This window comes from Opisthocomus hoazin, chromosome 7 (genome assembly GCF_030867145.1).
Source record: "Opisthocomus hoazin isolate bOpiHoa1 chromosome 7, bOpiHoa1.hap1, whole genome shotgun sequence".
NCBI classification, from domain to species: Eukaryota; Metazoa; Chordata; class Aves; order Opisthocomiformes; family Opisthocomidae; genus Opisthocomus; species Opisthocomus hoazin.
This window is the reverse complement of record NC_134420.1, coordinates 71,607,365-71,628,060: the sequence shown is the minus strand read 5'-3', so window position 1 is coordinate 71,628,060 and position 20,696 is coordinate 71,607,365. Positions and strand designations below refer to the sequence as shown.

Genomic DNA, 20,696 nt, shown 5'->3' with positions numbered 1-20,696 from the left:
AGCAAGCGCTAATTGGGGGTTGCGAGGAGTTAATTAACGCGCTCGGGGCAGCTCGCGGCGCTTGGCGGGGGCTGTGAAGAGCCCCGGGGGCGGTGAGGAGCCGGGGGGGGGGCTGTGAGGAGATGGGGGTGGGGGTGGCGAGCGGGAAGCCGCTGAGGGCGGAGCGGTGGTGGCGGGGCGGGAGCGGAGGCGGTGCTGCTGCGGGGCCCGGGGGCGGGCGGCGGAAGGGAGGGGGAGCGGCGGCGGCAGGAGGAGGAGGAGGAGGAGGAGGGAGGGAAGAGGTGGCAGCGGCAGCAGCAGCATGGCGGCCGGGCGCGAGCGGCTGAGCGCGCCGCCGCCTCCTCCGCCTCCTCCCGCCGCCGCTCCCGAGCCGGAGCCCGCGGCCCCGCTGCCCAAATAACCGCCCTGCCCGGGTCCTGCCCCGCCCGGAGAGCGCCCGGCCATGGAGCTCGCCAAGCCGGCCTTCCCCGCGCTGCCGCAGGCCAAAGAGGACTCTGAGGTGAGGGGGGGGGGGGAGCTGCCAGGCCCCGCCGCCCCGGCCCCGCCGCCCCGGCCCCGCCTGAGGGGAGCCGCCCGCCTCCTGCGTGCCGGGCCCCGGCGCGGGCCCCGTCCCCCCTCGGCCTCCCCGCCGTGGGGTGTCCGCCCTCCCCGCTCCCCCCGCGCCTAGGCCTCGCTGACCGCCGCCGGGGCCGTACTGCTGAGACCCTCGGGGGGGTCTCTCAGCCCTGTGCCCCCCCCCCCGCCTCCACGGGCCCGCCGACCGCATCCTCCGGTCCTGCCCGTTGTCCTCGGCCTCCTGCCATGGCAGCCCCGCTTCCCTCCCGCTTCTCCCCTGCTTGGGGGGCTGGCACAGCACAGCCCCCTCACCCCGGTTCCTCTGGCCTGACCTCGCTCCCTCGGCTCTCGCCCTCCCATGGTGGCCTTCGCTGTCTGGGGTGTCCCCTCTTCCTCGCTTGGCCTCTTCGCCGCCCTTTTGCTCCGCGCTGTGTGGGTCGCTCCCGCTCTCTACGGTTGCCAGCCCGTCCGTCTGCCGCCGTCTTGCCCCTTGGTTTTGTTCCACGCAGAAGGGTGGCGAGCCGCTAGCAGCGAGTACCCGCGCGTCCCCTTCCAGTTGGTGTCTGCTAGCTCGCAGATACTCGAGAAGCGAGCTGGCACCCGGGTGAGTCTGTCGGGGAGGCGTTTTGACGGCGTCCGAGAACCGAACCAAGACAGGTGGCAACGTCTGCCGAGGCTGAGCTGCACCCTGCCCGGCGTCGGAGGAGTCGGGTCGGCGCGGTGTCTGATTTCTGGGCTTGGCTCAGCTCCTCCGTTGGGACCCTGGATATTGGCGGGGTGTTTGTGTGGCACAGACAGCCCTCAGCGTCCCGCTTGGGTAGCGTCAGGTGCTTAATCCAAAATGTCACAGCGTTCATGTGGGAAGCCGATGGTGTCCGAGCTCCTCGGAGGTCTGTAGATTGTTGCGTGCTTTGTAATCATCAGCATTTATTTCTGTTTTAATGGAGTTGTTGCTGAGTGCTGTTATTGTGGTAAGTTACCTGAAAGGCAGACGTTCTTATGCTTTTTTTTTTTTTGGTTTTGTTGCCCAGATTGAATACCCTCTTCACTTCAGAGCTGCGGAGGTGTTTACAAGTAAGCTTGGTTGGTTTCAGAAAGTTGTGATCAGTTTGTGTCTAAACATGAATTATATACCACCCTGTGAGGTTTACAGTTTGTTTGTTTTTTAAATATCTCTTCTTTCTGGAGAAACCAATCCTGTTGTCTACAGTTACTTCTGAAAATGGTTAACTAAATTACGCTGGGTGGCTTTTCTAACCAGTTTATAACTAGAATGGCTAAAACGGAGTGTGCGGTTAAAATAGTTTTAAAAACAGAGGTCACTGCCAGTCTAACAACTCTCAGCTGATGAAAAGTGAAGTTATAATACAGTGTCCTTTGGAGTGGCTTCTATTTTTTGGTTTTTTTTCCATGCTCACATCATGATTCTATGACTAGCATAATGTATAGAATGTTAGAACTTCACGTGGAGAATTTCAAGGACTGTTTTTAAAAAATTTAATTTTTTTTCAGCACCTTACGTTTGTGTCTGACTTGATCTAAATACGCTACAGTTAGAATATCTGGGAGAAACAGAAAAATTAAAGCCAGTGAGAATGTCGGAGTTCTTGTGGAGCTAACTTAAGCAAAGAGTGAGAGACTTCAGTCTTGGGCCTTCAGCCCAGTCCTTAGGAAGACGCTTTGGAAAAGAAAACTAAGTAAACTAAAATCATTCAGCCCACGAAATGTAGTTATTCATGGAAAGCTGAAGATCATCTCCTGTGTGTTATTGTGAGGAGGCTCTTTAATGAGGAGCACTCTCTCACATTAATTCAGGAAGTTGGTTGTGTGTGTTTTAATGCTGTCTTGGTAGATTTGATTTCAAGATATTATGGGGGGGGGGGGGGAGGAGAGAGAACCTGGGGAATCCGTGGTTTACTTCATGATGTAGGCTGCTCAGGAGTAAGTGCAACTTAGTGGTCGTTTTTAGGCAATCTAACTGCCATCCCCCAGCTCCCTTCTCCCAGCTGACACTAGTAACCATGCAATCGCTTAAATAATAATAATTAAAAAAAAAAAAAAGCCAAGTCAGTGAGCTGATCTGGTGGACTGCACAACTTCACGCTCCCTAGTGCTGGCACAAGGGGAAGTCAGAGAGCGGGCAAGGCTATGTGTTGAGGGGGTTGGGTTGACTTAGGCAGGGCGCAGAAATGCGCTCTAGACAAATAGCTCCGTTTTCTGGCCTGTAGATTGTTTGCAATGTCCCTAATCTGTCCAAAGTATTGAAAATTGCTGGATTTTTAAACTACTTTGCTGTGGGTTCGTTTTGGAGCTTGTGAAATGCTGCGTTAAGGAATGCTGGTGATATTTATCTGCTGGAGAGAGCTGTGCCTGCTCTGTGTTCCCACTCCAATACCATCTCAGGAACTGGGGGACCAGAAGTTCATTCTCCTGAGTACTCTTTGTGACATGTGTCACCTTTTTTTCTTCACCCCCCCTGCAGTTTGTGTATAGTTAAAGTTCGTTCAGGTGGTGAAGCTGTGTTTGTTATAGGTCAAGCACAGGCGGGTATTCGCAGGCGTCTGCCGCGCTTCGGTACCCGGCTGTGTCAGTGCTGCCTCCAGTCCGCTCCCCTGTGCCGGCTGCGGGCTGGGTGAGTTGTCCAGTTCTGCAGGATGAGCTCACACGGTCTGGGATAAACCAGCTGCCGTCTTTCGCTGGTGAGACTATGGCAGTTAAAGGTGAACTGCTTTTTACAGGTCCTTATGCCGGCTGAGCGTTTTCTGCTTTGAATTTTTGGATGGTCAACATGTAACTCGCCACTTGTGGAAAGCTTTTCTGGTATCTGCCTTCAAAGTCTGTAAACTCTACCTGTTCTTTTACAGGCTGGTGGGAGTGAATATGTCAAAGTCTTCTGAGTAATAGTGATCGTACATGGCACGGAAACCATTTCTAAGCTTAGATTTTTATGGTTTGTTTTTCTAAAATTGGCACATTTTCCAAGATGAGGTCTCAAACTTCCTTAATTTTGAGATGTGCTGGGTTTGTTTTTTTTCTCCAGTAGAAACATGTGTGGCTAAAGACCTGTTAACAACAGTTAGTGTGTGCTGGCATGTTAGTGCAGAGACATCCTGGCACTTTTGGAAAGATGGTGACCAAAGACTGGAATAATTCAAGGAATTTAATGGGAATTATTTTCCTATTAAATTTTAAACAAACAAAAAAAGAATAGCACTAGGGTGTATGTAATAGCAGCACAGCAATAGTTACTGTTTCATGTTTTTGTTAAAACATTAGCATATTTACTTGCCAGCAGGCTGAGTTTATTAGTATTCATGATGTATTTAGATTTTTTTTTAGGACTCTCCATGGTTCTTGTAATAGAATTATCGGCTTATTGACTAAGCAATCATATTTGCCTTTTTATTATGTGTGTAAAAACTGAGCTGTCTTTACCACGTGATTTTTGAAGCAGTGTGCATTTCTTGACAGCTATATTTAGTCTGAAATGCTAATGTATTTTTGACTGGTTTTTAAACTACGCAGTAGTGCAGTCCATCTAAAGTTGGAACAAATTTCTTGAGCTTTTTTACTCTTACTTTTGATAGGAAACACAAATAACCCAACCCCCCTTAACAAATGTAGTGATTCCCCTCCTTTGCAGACTTCATAAAATAAGTAGGAAGCCTGCATTATAATATTTATTTTACCTGCCCACATAATAGAGCAAAAGAAATTTAAACCAAATGCGATGTCATGCTGGGAAATGTAAATCAGGTGCCAGATTCTGATCCTGACTCCGTGGGACACTACCAGGCCACTCTGCGTGTATCAGAAGCGCTCTGTGGCAGCGGGAGCTGAGCAGCCGTGTCGGGTGTGATCGCCTGGCAGCCGTGGGGAGGCTGTTGGGGTGCACGGGCATCCGCACAGGCGAGAAGGGGGCTCACGACTGGAGCAGCTTGTAGAGCTGGGGACTTCAAGCACGGGGGTTTTATCTGAAGGAGGTTTTTGAAGAGACCTCTGTGGTCCTTGGCTCTCTCTATGTGGCCCAACTCCATAGGCTGTAGTTAAAATGAAAGGGGGGGTGTGGGAGGGCATGAAAAAGGACATACTTTTACCATTATAAACAATTATCATCATAATCTGAATTTTTTCCCTACCAGTTACTGGTAAAACTTGTTCATTAGTGCACATTCTACAAATTCTTCATAAGAGGTGAATCATCAAGACTTTTCCTTGTAGTGGGTCAAATAGCTGTGGGGTGAATGCAGGAGAGATACTACTACGACAAAATTCAGAGGAGTCTCAGCTTCTGTGCAAATCTGTCTGAAAGGAAATAATACAAAACGTGTGGCAGTCTCACCACTTGGTTATGTGCTTCGTACGAGCTGAAGAATCCTGCCTTCACTGCGTTGTAGTGCTTTAATGGAAGGCAGTGCTGACGAACCTGTGTGCTAATTGGTGTTTAATGAGCTGGTAGGGGTAGCTTTTGAACCAAAGTTACAGAATGGGATGAAGAAGAAACATTTATTTCTGATCTATATTATGTTTCTAGTTTCTGTTTAGTTGCCTTAGTCTACCTTTTATCCTTGTCCTGGACTGGTGTTTCTCTTTGCCAAAATAACCTTGATTTTCCCGTTGTCCGCTTCTTCCTTCCTCTGTGCGCTCTGCCGTTCCCACCTGCTGTTGTTTTCCCTCTCCTCCTTCCTGCTTTTGTGTTCCTTTGTATTTTGAAAATCAAAAATGTCTGTATGGCGAGGACTTCCCGTTGTCTGAGCACCCTACAAATACACAGAAAACGCTGTTAAACGCCGCTTCCCAGCCCACGTTTGCCACTGTGGAGACTGACCGGAGTGGGATCTGGGACCGAGGGGGCACTTGCTGTGACGGCACAGCCCGGCTAAGAGCTGGCTTTGTCAAAAAGCGGCTTCACCTCTGCTTCCAGCCGTCCAGCGTTGTCACCATTTTTGTCCTGGTGCTTGTCTGACCTGTGGTGACCTGGAGCAGGGAGCTTACTTGGTAGACAACCAGCTTTGCTAAAAAAGCTGCTAGTTTGGGGCCATTATAGCATGGTGACCGTAGGATTAGCTGACCGTGCGAGGGTGGGGATGTAACCTCACCCTCCAACCAGCTGCTGCTGGCGTAGCCGGGCTGTCCAAGCTGTCCTCACCCTGTCAGTATAGCTCTGTTCTCGTTAGTGGGATGCTGGAGTGAACAAATAGACTAGGCTTAATTTTTTTTTTTGTTTTATATGCTTGCACTAGGACTTCTACCTGGAAAAAAAATAAATTTAGCCCTGAAGTGGTCGGGCAGTTGGACTAAATGATCATTGTAAGTCCCTTCCAAGCGAAATGACTCTGTTTTGTTGTGCTGGTTTTGACTGGGGCAGAGTGAATTTTCTGTACAGCCGCTCCTGTGGGGCTGTGTTTGGATTTGTGCTGGAAGCAGCGTTGATAACGCAGCGACGTTTTCATTATCGCTGAGCAGTGCTTACGCACGGTCCAGGCATTTTCTGTTCCTCGCCCCACCAGCCAGCGGGCTGGGGCTGCAGGGGAAGCTGGGAGGCGACGCAGCCGGGACAGCTGACCTCAGCTGGCCAATGGGATGCCCCATACCGTGTGACGTCATGCGCGGTATATAAAGCTGGGGGCAGGTTGGCGAGGGGGCCGCTGCTCGGGGACGGGCTGGTGGGGAGCAGTTGTTCTCGTTTGCATCAGTTGTCTGTCTTGGGTTTGATTTCTCTCCCTTTGTTATTTTCCTTTTCATTACAATTTATTAATATTTTATTTCAATGATGAAACTGTTCTTCTCTCAGCCCACCAGTTTTCTCACTTTTACCCTTCCAATTCTCTCCCCCGTCCTGCTGAGGGGAGCGAGCGAGCATCTGTGTGGTGCTTTAACCCCAGCCAGCAGCTGAGCACAACATATATATATATATATATATAAAAATTTATATATATTAAAAAAACCTGCTTCTGACTGGAATAGCTAGCCAAGATCATGAAGCATGACTGAAACTGAAGACAGAGCCTTTCATTTCATTCTCGCTTGTAACTAATTTTGAGGCCCTTAAAGTAGCGTGCTTCACAGTGATAGACATGACAGGGTTCAGTAAAACGCAAATATTTTTCTTGAATATATTTTCAGTACTTCATTTGTTTTCTGATGAAAAGATGGTAAATGACTCTGTTACTGCTTTACTATTTCATTATTTCTTTTTACAATTGTTTGTTCCATTTTACAAAGTCCATTGGTGTAATTAGCTTTATTTTCATGCAAGTCTTTAAAGATAAAGTCTCCTCTCCTCCTGTTTTGGTAGGCTGTATCAGCTGGGAGATTTTTTCCTCAAAATATTGTCCAGAATGCTTTCAAAACTGAGATGTGAGCTTGTTTAATTTTGTAAATTAGCCTTAAAACTGCCTCAGAATTAAGCCTAAAACTCTCGTGTCAAGGTAATTGTTAGGGGATCAGGACCCATCCACAATCTAAGCTGCAGCCTGGTAAGGGGGGGTGATAGTCGTGTTGGCGGTTCATATAATCATGCCCTCTGACTGTTCTGATATAACACTGTTTGGCTGTAACTTTAATTTACTCTGCAGAGTTATAAGCAAGAGATCAGCTGGCCAGAGCAGATGAAGGAACTGAAGCAGGTCAGCAGGATGCGTGGCTGTCGTTGCCGTAACAGTTGTCTTTGGCTTTGATTTCACAGCTTGTGGAAGAGTGTTGTACCGGCTTTGGAGGAGAGACTTGAGTGTTACAGCTTGTATGAATATTACTCTAGACAGGGAAACGAGTTTAGCGAAGAGGGTTCTGACAGCCCGAGATTTTTGAGGCACACGAGGAACGATCAATCGTGCAGAAGTGTTGCTGTGATTAATTGTGATGGGGAGAGAAATCTCTACAGAGGGGTAAGTGATGCCATTAATCAGCAACAAAAGAGCTGTCTGAGCCTTGGAAAAGGGTCAGAAACCTGGAGTGGTCAGGAAGGTTTTACTGGGAGTTGTGTGCAGCTCTTCAAAAGGACCTTTAGTAATGGTCTTGAAGGCAAGGAGGGGGTCATTGCAGGTGGTGGTAATGGCCAGTGATCTGAGCAGATCAGGGGCAGCAGCTAGAAGTCAAGTGAAGATGCTCCTTGATGTTGGATTCTCCTTCTGTAAACTACTGCTATGATTTATTTTACTGGTGGTATTTTCAGCACCTTTGAGAGCTTCTTGCTTCATCAAGGGTAGTTTGTGGTTTGCAGGCTCTACTAATTACAAGGCAGCGGCAGTTTACCATAATAATGAAAGTGCAGCAGTGCAGATTGCCTTTCAACCAAAGCTGAGCTGCGGCAAAGACTGGCCAGGCTGTACCTTTCCGTGTGAACGTTAGATGGGTCTTCAGACGCGAGCTGTCAGGTGGGGACCAGGTAAGCGATGGCACTGTGTGTCCGGCTCACTGCATTCCTGCTGGTGAGGCATACGCAGATGGCACGGGGTACGTTGTGTTTCAAACCATGGTCTTTGTTGTTGTGCAGATCTTGAGCATAGATGAGTCTCAGTGCCAGGGCTGTTAATACAAAATTCATATTGTCAATTTTTTAATTAGTTGAAGTCCTAGCCAAGGTCACTCTTTCAGGACAAAGTCCCTCTGCGTGTGCATTTGCATGTGTCAGTGTAAGGTGGCGTGTTTTTTGCCAATAAACTGTTCTTCTAAAGATGAATAGGTGTAGCAATGGCAAAATATTGGTAAAATATTGACAAGATAACTGTTGGCAGAGTAATTCTTGGTGTAGTTTGGATACTGGTTACCATGAAGCGCTTTGTAGTGTAGGCAAGTCTCGCCTATTCATTCATATCTTCAGTTTATTTCAGCTAGAGTTTGGCTGTAGGTGGGGAAGGGGAGGCTTTGAAATGTGCTTTATTCCCTTTTCCCTTGCTGGTGGCTCCATTCTGGGGCAGTAGTTGAAGTGCTTAGGTAGTGCTTTAAAAATTTGGGATTCTGAGTGGGGTTGTTTTTGCATTCCTTCTCTTCACTTTTGTGTGTTCTGAGTATTGAAGATAACCTCTTCCAGTGTTTTCACTTTTTGTAGAACCTACCAACTACTGAGCAGCCAGGAAAGCTGTTGGTCTGTCCAGCTCTGGCATCATCAGCTGTTTTCTTAGAAAAATTCCTCTATCTGGTCTGATAAAAAAGAGAAATTTTCAGTCGTTATTACTCTGTGGGTGCTTCAGACAGTGTGGAAAACATGGTTGATGAGACCTCTGCCTGGGTTCAGTCTACAGTAATATATACGTATATTTAGATATTTTTGCATAACACTTGAATAATCTTGTGTTGTTAGCTTTAAAAGCCTTGAAGGGCTGTCAGGAGACCACCAGAATGACTGTTTCTGTAACTTGTGTACTTGTCTTGGGTTAAATGTTTTCTTTATACATCATCTTTCAGATATTTATTTTGCAGACTGAATCCCACTGGAAACTCTACCTTTTGGTCTTCTTGGCTCCAGATATCGGCCTTCAGTGTTCTCCAATACTGACATTTTTTTTTTCTCGTTCAGAACATCTGTGGCATCTGTTGTCTTTTGGGTTTTGGTTTCCTTTGGACTGCATCTTGCTAAATTCTTGCCTGCTGATTTTGCACAGCTTACAGCTGTTGTGCCTAACCCAGTTTCCCGCTTCTAATGCGTTTGAAAGGAATATTTGTAATGTATTGTTAAATCCCCTTGACCAAAGTACTGATGAATTTGTGTTTTCATTATGCTCCAGATTAAGGCTTTTAAATGCTACAAGTATATGGATGGAGTAATAAACCCACTTAAGCGCTTGTATACTCTTAGAGTATAGCTTAAGCTTTTCAGAGTTTATTGCTCCTAATATTGTTTTTGTACTTGCACAGAACTGGGTTTTTCTTGCTTTTTGATGAATGAATTGTGGTTTTGGATATGCAGTGAGAAAACAGGGCTATGCTAAAACGCTCTTAGGTCAGCCTTCAAAGGGTACAGTTCTGCAAACATCATCCTTTTGTCACAGGATTTCTGCTTTCCACTACCGGGAGCTTTTATTATTACAGCTGGAACAAACAGAAATAACTTAGCTACCTCTCTGTGCCTTTAGCAAAGACCATTTCGGTGCATTTGATTTCCCTGTTTGTACTACCATTTTAGGTAGCATTCAAAGAATTGTTCTGGGTGGCTTAATGGTTTGTTTGCTTCTTCAGAAATGCTGTCCCAAATTCAGTTCAGGTGGTTTTCAGAATAACCTTACTGATACTAAAACCCTTTCGAATTCCACTACCAAGACCTAGCAAAACCTCCCTGTGTAACTGTGTGTGGCTGGGGAAAGCCCTGGGTTTTTCTTGTGTGTTGTAGTAAAAAAGAAAGTTAATGTAAAATCAGTGTTACCGGTACAACCGCAGGTGCTAAGGTAGACACTGCTGCAGTTGAAGGGCCTGGATCTATCTTGGTGTAATCCTGATCTCCCTTCAGAGGTGGAAGATTTAGAGTTTAACGGTCTTGTAGTTTCGAGGAGATTGGAACATAACAAGACAGACATATGGCAAAGCTTTTTCTTAGCTGCCGGTGTGTGGAGCAACCACCAAAGTTATGTAAATAAATGTATGCGGTCTGGTTACTTGGATAGGTTTGACTGTTTCCTTTTTTTTTTCCTCCAGCTGGTAACTGTGAGCTCAGATACAACTCCTTCGTGTGTGAGGGTCAAAGGATGAGTAAGAGCCTGTTAATAGAGGACGGTGGGAGTTGTAAAGAAGGAGAGCCAGGAATAGAGTCAGCCTGAGCGTTCTGCTGTTCAGCTTTGGCAGCTCTGTAAAATGGAGCAACGGTGGAAGTGTTGATCTTGGCGTTTGCTCTGGATGGTTGTGATGGGTTGGGTTGGATGCCAGCGAATAGCCAGCTGGGAAGGGCTGGTTCCCCAGCGGGGAAGGGCTCCGCGATCCGGCGGAAGGGTGCGATGTGCTCGCTGTGCGTCAGCCAGCGAGGAGCGTCGTGTCCTTGTGCCTGGACACCGGCACGCGTTCGCTGTGCAAGGATCCTGCCCGGGGTGACTGCCCGGGGTGGAGACAAGCGGAAGCTCACTTGCATGGCGTGCTGCGTTCGTGGAGAAGGCAAGTTTCTGGAATTGTTGAAGCTAAATCCCGAATATTCAAAATATAGTTCGACTGTATTGGGTGAGGCAGTGTAGATTTTAAGGGAGTTACCTGCTGTGCTTGTTATCTTCTAACTGGTTTTGCAGTAGCTGTAGGAATGTAGCCATCCAGGGATTTTTTTTTTTGCTTCTGTGGCTAGTGTGGAATGGTCTAAAACTTTTTTCCTTTTTCATTTTTTAACCCCCACTCTAGAGGGAAGCTTCTGAGCAGAAAGCTGAGGTGTGGACGCACAACACACCGGCTGTTCTGCACAGGCTTCTCGCTGGTGACGTAGAGTACTTGAGGTTTCTTCGCGTTGCCTTGCCGAATAGTGTTGCACTGGAGCGTTGCTGGTGTCCACGGGGGGAGTTAGCAGCAAGCATAATGTGCCTGTTGTGTAGCAGGTAGCTTCTACAATCTGCAGAAAGTAGATTTTGATTCTTTTATATAACATGCACCTACAGATCTCTGCCGGAATGTGTTTTTCCCTTTGTGTATGTAATTTTTTTTTTAAATTTCGTTTTTCAGGATTGGACCTATCCCATGAGGAGAGAGATGCAGGTAGGACACTCACTTACCATTTGAGTCAAAACCCACTGTGCATTCCGCAGGAAGCAGAAAGGGCCTTGCAGAAGAGCTGGTATCCAAATCAGCTCCAGGGGTGAGGGGTCGGGCAGCGCTGCGGATGGGATGCGTGAGGATTGCCAGCTGAGAGGGGAGCTGTGCTTGGATCCTGGGTGTGCGAGTGCTAACAAAAAAGTAAAGTAATTTTTCCCCTTTCTTCAGAATCCCCCAAATACTGCGCTTTTGTCTTTGTGAATATTTTTAGGAGATGGTTGCTAAAAATGTATCAGAACTTTGCTTTTTTAACTTAGATTTGGTTAGAAATAAGTGTTTTCAAGCAGGATGGACAATTAAAATTTATCTACCGTGGTGTCAGCCAATTCTTTGCACAAGATGAGGTCTACAGACCTACGTGTCTTTATTGGGGGGGAGATAAATGGTTAAAAATTGATATTTTCCTACTACTAGGCCAAAGCTAGATGACTTGCCATGTGTGTATCTTTTTGCATGAGAGCGATTTGGAATTAATTACAAGACACGATTGTATACCAAGTTAGAGTTCCCTTCATTTGATCTGGGGCTGGGTAAGATGCAGTAATCAAGCTGGAACTTAGTCCAAATAAAGGACTTGATTCCCGTTCCAAAACAAGATCTCCTGCGCAAAGATCATGTTTCTCCTGTTCTGCCAAACCTATTTTTTTCCCTTGTCCTGTTATAAATGACACTTAACAACGCATCTCTCTAATATGTAAATTACTTGTTTCCGTGACCGTAGTCTGAGTTGAGTGCACTGTATTATTTCAAATAATTTGGAGTTGGCATTAAATGTCTGTTTTTCTGCCCCCTAGGAAATTTTACCTGGGTTATTTTTAGGCCCGTATTCTTCAGCTATGAAAAGCAAGGTATGATTTTCAGAATGGTGTCTCGTAAGGGAAGTTTGCTGTGGTAATTTGTTACTGTGGCGATAAGTGCAAGCACTATCTATGTATAGGTGTGAATTTGGTTGCAATCCTGAACTGGAACATGAAGGATGCTGGAGCAGAAGTAAGACACGGTGTGTTTATGGGATGGTCCTTTTAGCCTGCAGGATTATCTGACTGGGGCCGGTGTCGGTGCCTCCCCTTCGCAGAGAGCATCTGAACGACCGCCTCGGGCACCTGCTGGGGCGGTTGGTACTTAGAAGACTGTGTTTTCCTTAACAGCCTTGGGAGCTGAAGGGTTATGGCAGGAGAAAAATGGAAAAAATTAAAACTGTTTAAATTTTTTCCTGTGGCTTGAAGTTCTGCAGGCATTTGTACCCACACACGTGCATGGTCTCTTAATTCAGCTGGTCGGCTTTACCTACTCCTTCCGAACCAGAGCAAAGTGTGAGTTTGAAGTGACTTGCACACTGATTGCAGTAAGCATTCATGTGTGAGCTTTTTGTATTAAAATGGAGTCTTATAGTTAAGCTTGAATATCATTTTTCTTAGAAAAAGGTAAAGCATCTGAGACTTGCACGTTACCGAGCAGGGAATCCTTTTCCTTTGCTTTGCACAAATCGGAACTGGGAGCTCACACGTACGCAGTAGAAGGTAAATTGCATCTGCAGTGAGGTCAGGCACTGCTAAGGCAGAGCTTGGGTCTGCAGACTTACCTGGTGATTCAAGGGATCGTACTTCCAGCGGTCTGACTCCGGCAGGAATCCACTGCTAGCTGGGAATTGCGACGTCACGCAGGGACTTGCAGCTTGAGGGAAAGGTGGGCAGAGAGGAACAAGTTCATTGAATGCCTCCTGTACTGCCTGGGCTTTTTATCATTGCTGGGAACGCTTGTGCCTGCAGCTCCTGATGGTTCTGTTTTGTCTCTTTGAGAGACAGAATTTTTCACGCTGTGCTTTGAGTATTAGAAAACTAGCTCGGATTTGCCTTGAGGACATGATATAGCCCTGTTGTGTATTTAAGTATGGCTTTTCTTTTTACTGCTGTGCACTAGATGGATTCAGTAATTTAAACAAAATCTGTTTTTTTTCTTTTTCCACAGCTACCTATACTTCAGAAACATGGAATAACCCATGTAATATGCATACGGCAAAACATTGAAGCAAATTTTATTAAACCAAACTTCCAACAGTTATTTAGGTGAGAAATGATGACATGCAGAACTGCAAACAATGAAAGACCTTACTTTCTATCACCTTATTCTGTATTAACGAGGTTTTTTGTGTGTGTGTTGGTGTTTTTTCCAAATAGTTTAACGTTGTCAAAAGTATTTGAAAAATGTGTTACGGTGTAGAAAGACTCTTAAATCCAAATGTTGAAGTTTATTCATCCATTGAGCTCTAGAGACAGACAACACCGCAAGTGAGAAGCATCCGTTAGATCTGAATTTCTTCCGCTCAGAGAGGAGGTGTTGTCAGGGGCTGTTGGAGGGGGTTCCTCCCTCGCTCCCTTGTGAGGACGGCCCCGGAGGCTGCTTGTCTGTCGCGTTCTGATCTCAGACCAGAAAGTGAAGCTGGGAGGGCAGTGCTGGCTGCCTTCTGCACGCTGGAGCAGAGCAGCGGGGTTGAATCCGCTGAGGGTGACGGAGCACTGGAACAGGCTGCCCAGGGAGGTTGTGGAGTCTCCTTCTCTGGAGATATTCAAGACCCGCCTGGACAAGGTCCTGTGCAGCCTGCTGTAGGTGACCCTGCTTCGGCAGGGGGGTTGGACTAGATGACCCACAAGAGGTCCCTTCCAACCCCTACGATTCTGTGATTCTGTGCGTGTGCCGGTGGCAGCAACTCGGTGTTACCGTGTACTCACAGCAGCTGTTTTCGTTGTAGGTATTTAGTCTTGGATATTGCTGATAATCCAGTTGAGAACATAATACGATTTTTCCCTATGGTAAGTATTTGTGCGTTAATGTGAACGGAGTGGGAATGGAGCTGCCCAGTGAGAATTTTCTGAACTGACAGATGCCAAATTTCCAATCTGGGATACCCAGCCTGAGGCACCTGGAAGGGCTGAGAACTCTTAAGTGACCTTTACTATAGCCGCTTTAGTAAGCGTAATTAACTCCTTTTTACAAGTGTAGAAACTGAGGCAGAGCTGTAAGAGCTAGGTCTTATTACGGTCTCAGAGAGGGGTGGGGGGGAAGGCTGGTCTCGGAGAAATTGGGTCGGGGGGGATGCTCATGCACGGGGGATTGCTGGAGAACTTGGCCTGCAGGAAACTTAATTCTTGGAGCCCAAGAGTATTTACATCTCTTGTACCAAATATTAAATTCAAGAGAAAATAGTACCTAGCTGGTGTGACTAAGTTTTACAGCATCTTGAAACATGTTTACTGTGGAGGAATCAAAAAGTAACTCTAAGGTAAACAGTACCTGTTACACACGGACCTTTGGAAATAGAATAAACCCTTAGTTTTGAGCTATGGTTTTGTATCTTTATTTTAGGCTAGTTTGCAACAGAATTTTGTTCTTCCCCCACCCCCAAAAAAACCCCAACTACCAAAAAGCTCTTCTGGCTTCCCTCGTGTGGCAGAGGCAGTCACGTTTTTGCAGAACACGGCGGTGAATCAGTTGCTGGCTTGCGGCTTTCCTGAAGCCCAGCGCCTTCCGATCACATTTTGATCATCGCCTGTGTGAACCTCACAGTTACTGACATCTCGGTAGCTCTGGGTCGGCGTGTTTTGGTTATTAAACCAAACAATAAATTATTTCCATTTTGGTTTTTCAGCTAATGAGCTGTTTCAACCAGGCAGTACTCCACAGGCCTCACTACGTCACGTCTTGCCTTATGGATGGATTAGAGCTATTTTTACAACTGCAGATACCACTGGAGAACTTCTAGGAAGGCTCAAGGGTCAGCAGAGCGGCCCAAGCCATACTGGTGCTGTGAGGTGTGGGTTTGGGGTTTGGGGTTTTTTTCCCCCCAGCTGTTCAGCACAGGAGTTTGGAAGTGACTTTTTGTTACAGCAGCATAATGTGACGTAGTGATTGTAGAAGGCACACGTACTGGATTCTTAGGCATTTTTGTTTCTGACTTCACACTTCAGTTTTTGACAGACAATTTTATGGATAGTTAAAAGTACAGAAGAAGTAGAAGTGTCCAGCTGAAGTGATGTCTGAGTCTCTATAGACAGAGTGCGTTCTTGTCCCTGTATATAAAGACTGATACAAAAATTCTACCAAATATAAATGCAAAGTGCTGTAACATCTAAAATAATCTGAAACTTTGAGTCGTGTAACTTTTTTTTCCTTTTTAGACTAAAGAATTTATTGATGGAAGTTTACAAAGTGGAGGTAAAAATCATATTAACTTTTTTCCTTCATTTATTAATACGTTGTTGTTAAAGCTTTAAAACTAATTCAGTGGTGCGTATTAGAGGCTCTTAAGGAAGAGGTTTCCTTAAATTTGGTGTTTTATTGTGCTTGACTTGAACTAAATCATACAAGTTCACAGCAAAGTGTTCCCCTTTCCTTTTGCCTCTCACTAGAAAACAAACCTCTTTGTGTATCTGGGTGGGGGTTTTTTCGCTTTAAACATGACTGGGTTATGTGCATGAGGGTTTTCTTGTCCCTTCTCTAAGGTAGGGCCTTAAATGTGCACTGTGGTCCCGGAATGCAGATTCTGTTACTCAGCACCCTTGGAGGAGCAGGAGTCTGTGCTTTGGTATCCAGGGCAGGAATGGACAGAGTGTAGTTAGTAATCTGAAGCGAGACACACCTATTATTCTTAGGATGTACCTTGCTGCTGGGTAGTTCTCTGTAATAAGGAAAAACTAAATTTCAAAGAATTTTCTTCAGTCTCTAAAAGTATGGGTGTTTTTTTTTTTCCCTTCTCAGGAAAAGTTCTTGTCCATGGAAATGCAGGGATTTCTAGAAGGTAGGAAACTACCCATCCTGCTTATTAAATTTTTTTTTTTCAGACCATGGAAATATATTTTACTAATTTTTTTTCTGTTCCTTTTCAGTGCTGCCTTAGTTATTGCATACATAATGGAAACATTTGGGGTGAAGTACAGGTAAGAACAGAGCGTGGTCGTGCAGGTAACCATTTGTCCGAAAAGGCTGAAGTGAGAGAGTACTTTAGTGCAGGTAAGAAGTCCAGTACGTCTGTAGGTATTCATCTTTTAATTTGTGGAGTACGTGAATAATAATATTGGAGGGAAAATGAACAGTCATGACACCAAACTGGGAGGAGTGGTAGATACACCGCCAGGCTGTGCTGCCATTCAGCGAGACCTGGACAGGCTGGAGAGTTGGGCAGAAAAGAACCTGATGAGGTTCAAAAAGGGCAAATGCGGGGTCCTGCACCTGGGGAGGAACAACCCCAGGCACCAGTACAGGCTGGAGTGGACCTGCTGGAGAGCAGCTCTGCGGAGAGGGACCTGGGTGTCCTGGTGGACGACAGGGTGACCATGAGCCAGCAGTGTGCCCTGGCTGCCAAGAAGGCCAATGGGATCCTGGGGTGCATCAAGAGGAGTGTGGGCAGCAGGGCGAGGGAGGTTCTCCTCCCCCTCTGCACTGCCCTGGTGAGGCCCCATCTGCAGTGCTGTGTCCAGTTCTGGGCTCCCCAGTTCCAGAAGGATGAGGAGCTACTGGAGAGAGTGCAGGGGAGGGCTACGAGGATGCTGAGGGGCCTGGAGCATCTCTCCTATGAGGAGAGGCTGAGGGAGCTGGGCTTGTTCAGCCTGGAGAAGAGAAGGCTGAGAGGGGACCTTAGAAATGCCTCTAAATATCTGCAGGGTGGGGGTCAGGAGGACGGGGCCAGACTCTTTCCAGTGGTGCCCAGCGACAGGACAAGGGGCAATGGGCACAAACTGAAGCAGAGGAAGCTCCAGCTGAAGATGAGGAAGAACTTCTTCCCTCTGAGGGTGATGGAGCCCTGGCCCAGGCTGCCCAGGGAGGCTGTGGAGTCTCCTTCTCTGGAGATATTCCAGCCCTGCCTGGACGCGGTGCTGTGCAGCCTGCTCTGGGTGACCCTGCTTGGGCAGGGGGTTGGGCTGGGTGACCCACAGAGGTCCCTGCCAACCCCTGCCATGCTGGGATTCTGTGATGCATAGGCCAGTCGTACCTACGGACTGAAGGCTTTACATGGGGCAGATTATTGCATTTCACTCCACCGCAGGTTTGTTTGCATCCCTCCTTTAAGAAGCAGGTACCTGCTGCTAACGGGAGCAGGATGCCAGCTGACGCAGATTGACGCCTCGCTGCAAAGCTGTAGGAGAGGCCCCAAGAGCCTGTTGTAAGCAGCGTGTTGCAAACAGCAAGCTGAGGACTGGAGGTGGGGGCAGGCAGACAGCGTGTTACGCCTCCTGCTTCCGATTTTGCCCAAACAATTGGAGTTGTACAACCCAGTTCTGAGGAGCGTTTGGAGGCTGTGTATTTCCTAAGAGTTGGTAATAGGAAGAAGTCCTGAAAACCACGGAGATTTTTGTCACGGTCTGCCTGCCACTGAAGTATTTTCTCTCTCCTCTTGTTAAGGGATGCATTTACGTACGTTCAAGAAAGACGATTCTGTATTAATCCTAATGCTGGATTTGTCCATCAACTTCAGGTGACTTTTTTTCTTCTTTTTTTCTGGTTATAACTCCAAAGTGATTTGATGAATTGGCTTCCTGCAAAACAGCTGTTTCTACTTTGCCTTAACATTTACTGTGTAAGCATGCTTCAGGTGAATGTCAGAAGCCATAGCAGAGCTTGGGAGGAAGAAGAGTGGCTACCCTAGCTCGTTAGACTTGAGCTTTAGACAAGCGAATCTGGGAATGGAGGAGAAATAAACCCCCTGTTTTGTGCAGTAAGAGGCTCTGGAACAGCTTAGCTGGTGGCTAAGGAAACTGCCAAGTGAGTGCTGCAGCACACGTCGGTGATGCTTCTTGCTTGCGTTCATAGGGAACGACATTCACCAGTCTGCCTGAAGTCTCCTGACCAAACTGCGGGAGCCTGTTGGGTGAATGGTGGGCAGACGTCAGGAACGTGCGTTGAAACGCTCTCGCAGCATCTCTGCGATTACTTAGGTGGCTGGCAGCAAGATGGCTGAATAGCTCCTCCGTTTGGTTTTCTCGTTTGTGTGTGGTCTTTTGTGTTTTTGTGTTGTTTTTTTTTTTAATTTAAAGTAGCTCCTGTGAGGAGTCGCTGTGTAGCACTGAGCATGACAGGTCACTAGAACGCAGCTTCAAGGCCGCGTGTGGTTTGTCCTTGTCACAGATCTCTGAAGCTGCTGTATCCTCGGTGTGGGTTGTCTGAACAGCCTTCTGGAAACAAGGAGTTCTCTGAACAGCCTCACAGAATTTTTTTTTTTAAGGAAAGTTTACTCTTTCTTAAAGCCATTTCTTGCCTTCCTTTAAGTTTCCTTTTGCTCTGTCTTCCTGACAGTTTTGTCGTTCACGCCACAGCAACAGAGCGCACTCCTCCTCCAAAAGCTCTGCCTGACTAGAAGATACTCTCTAGCCCGTCCTAGTGAGCTCCCTGAATTAGTCCTCCTCATCCTTACAAAGCGTTATGCCAAGTTAATAGCAACATGTATTATTAAACTTTTTTCAGGAATATGAAGCCATCTATCTAGCAAAATTAACCATCCAGATGATGTCACCACTGCAGCTGGAGAGATCCCTCTCAGTTCCACCTGGCACTACAGGTCAGAAGCCTCTCCTGCCGTGGGTGATGCCGCCCTTCTTACCTGCCCTTGCGAGGTGACTTTCGCACTCCCTGAGCAAACCCCCAGCAGCAGTGGGTCTCAGACGCTTGGGAAGCAGGCGGCTGCAGCTGGTGTGCAGGCTATGTCCAGACTTCAGAATGCAGCACTTGAATATTCTGGTGTCCTACGGTTGAACTTCCCTGTGGAAGCTCTGGGCTTCCATGACGTACTGGAGAAGGGCCCTGCCTCTCCCCGGCCTACAAAAACCCCGAGTTCCTTAGGGGAATCGAGTGTCAGGCTGAGAGCAGCCAGTGTTCACGGCACAATTGCTGCCCTTAAAATTAAGGCAGTTGCTCTGAAAAAATGTTATGCTGTGCCCTTAAACAGATAACAAGGGATGAGGGCATGTAAAAATTCTTACCTTAATCAGATCGAGGTGTGCCAGTAGCAACCCCTGTAAAGATCAGTGAAAATGGATCTGGGGGGAGGTGTAAAGAGAGTGCAGAAAATGGTGGGCTCAAGGCAAGTTCTCGTCTGTGGAGAAGCGCAAGGGAAGAAGAGTGCTGTCAGCAGCTGGCTGTCCAGGAGCTGGAGGTCTTCAAAGGGTGGGCTCCCTGCAGGAAGGTGACCACAGCTGCCCTGCTCGCGGCTGGCTGGTGTTAGAGCTGGTCCGTTCGGGTGCATCCTCCTTCCTCCTTCTTCTTGCCTTTTGCAGGAAGTTTAAAGCGAATGCATGAAGAGGACGAAGAACTCGGAACCATGCAAGTGGCAGCGGCACAGAACGGATGATCTCCGGGGACGGCACTGTTTGTATTGTGAATTCCTGCCGAGAAAGGTGAAGACGGCTAGGGAAAAAGGATCAGTAACGCAAAAGGATGAACGCGCCCAGAGCTTCTTTTCAATTACACGTTGCTTTCGGATGTAAATCTGCCTCTGCAACACACTAAGCATCATTTTTAAGATGTTGGACTTCTTGAATGAATAGATGGCACTGATTGTTTTACTCCTTTTTTACACTTTACAGTTTTATTCTAAACCAAGATTTTTGGACTTGCAAAGAGGTATTATTGCAATAATGCACTTTTCATACTTGAAATTTCTTTATTTGTATGATATAAAGTTATTACTTTAAAGAAAATGCAAGCTGGGGGGATTTGTTTATAAAGTTATTTGTGTAATTTATAACAAGAGACTTTAGTAAAGAAAAAGTTTGCTAAAACTCACCTTGTTCTCAGTATATGTTATGGTCCTGCTTATAGAAATGTGCTTTACGAACTGCACTATGCTCTGCTGCTGGCAGCGGAGCAACAGCAGGGATCTGATCAGTATTAACTCTTTACCTCAGTGTAAAACCTCATTATATACTGAATTATTTTGAGCCTGACACTCTGAGACCAATTTAAGACAAAATAATGTTCTAAAAATCTCTACTTGTTTTATGTAAGTTAAACTTTTAACAGACTGCTGATTCATCACTTCATAAAATAGCCACGTGCTCAATTAATACAGAGGGCAGCTACCAATTTTAGACACATCAAGGCTGAATTCTTTCAGCTAGCATTAAAAAGCTGCCTGTTAAATTAGTTACAGGTGCATTTAGCAAGTTGAAGGAGCCAGTGTGGTCCATCTGCCCACTAGAATGGCGCGTATTCAGACTGGTACTTAGGGAGTGGTTCCCTTTGTAAGACAATAGTTGCATCGTTTGAGGTAAAAATGGGGTTGATGTTTGAAAGTTAAGGCCCAAAGCACTGGCCAGAATCATATCAAGACCTAAAGGATTCACCTCAGATCTTCTAAAGCCTTAGAGTCGTTAAGGCCACGCACTCCTTGGTGCTTTGAAGTTTTCAGATTGGGAATTGCCAAGGCAGTGCAC

At 46.7% G+C, this 20,696-nt stretch overlaps 1 protein-coding gene across 3 annotated transcripts; it reads left to right on the top strand.

Annotated features, from left to right (window-relative positions):
* Positions 1 to 242: 242 nt before the first annotated feature.
* On the top strand, positions 243 to 20,026 carry STYX (serine/threonine/tyrosine interacting protein). 3 transcript variants are annotated; one of them, XM_075427187.1, is made up of 12 exons: positions 1,318 to 1,445; positions 1,587 to 1,629; positions 11,185 to 11,217; positions 12,069 to 12,122; positions 13,243 to 13,340; positions 14,024 to 14,084; positions 15,450 to 15,486; positions 16,030 to 16,069; positions 16,158 to 16,208; positions 17,671 to 17,743; positions 18,730 to 18,823; positions 19,539 to 20,026. In XM_075427187.1, the coding sequence occupies exons 1-12, from the start codon at positions 1,411 to 1,413 to the stop codon at positions 19,610 to 19,612; spliced, it is 693 nt and encodes a 230-aa protein (XP_075283302.1). In that variant the 5' UTR covers positions 1,318 to 1,410; the 3' UTR covers positions 19,613 to 20,026. The 3 variants fall into 3 exon arrangements, with proteins under 3 accessions (XP_075283303.1, XP_075283302.1, XP_075283304.1); XM_075427188.1 differs by lacking the exons at positions 1,318 to 1,445; positions 1,587 to 1,629 and adding an exon at positions 243 to 499 and having other exon boundaries at positions 19,539 to 20,025; XM_075427189.1 differs by lacking the exons at positions 1,318 to 1,445; positions 1,587 to 1,629 and adding an exon at positions 1,455 to 1,526.
* The last annotated feature ends 670 nt before the right edge of the window (positions 20,027 to 20,696 follow it).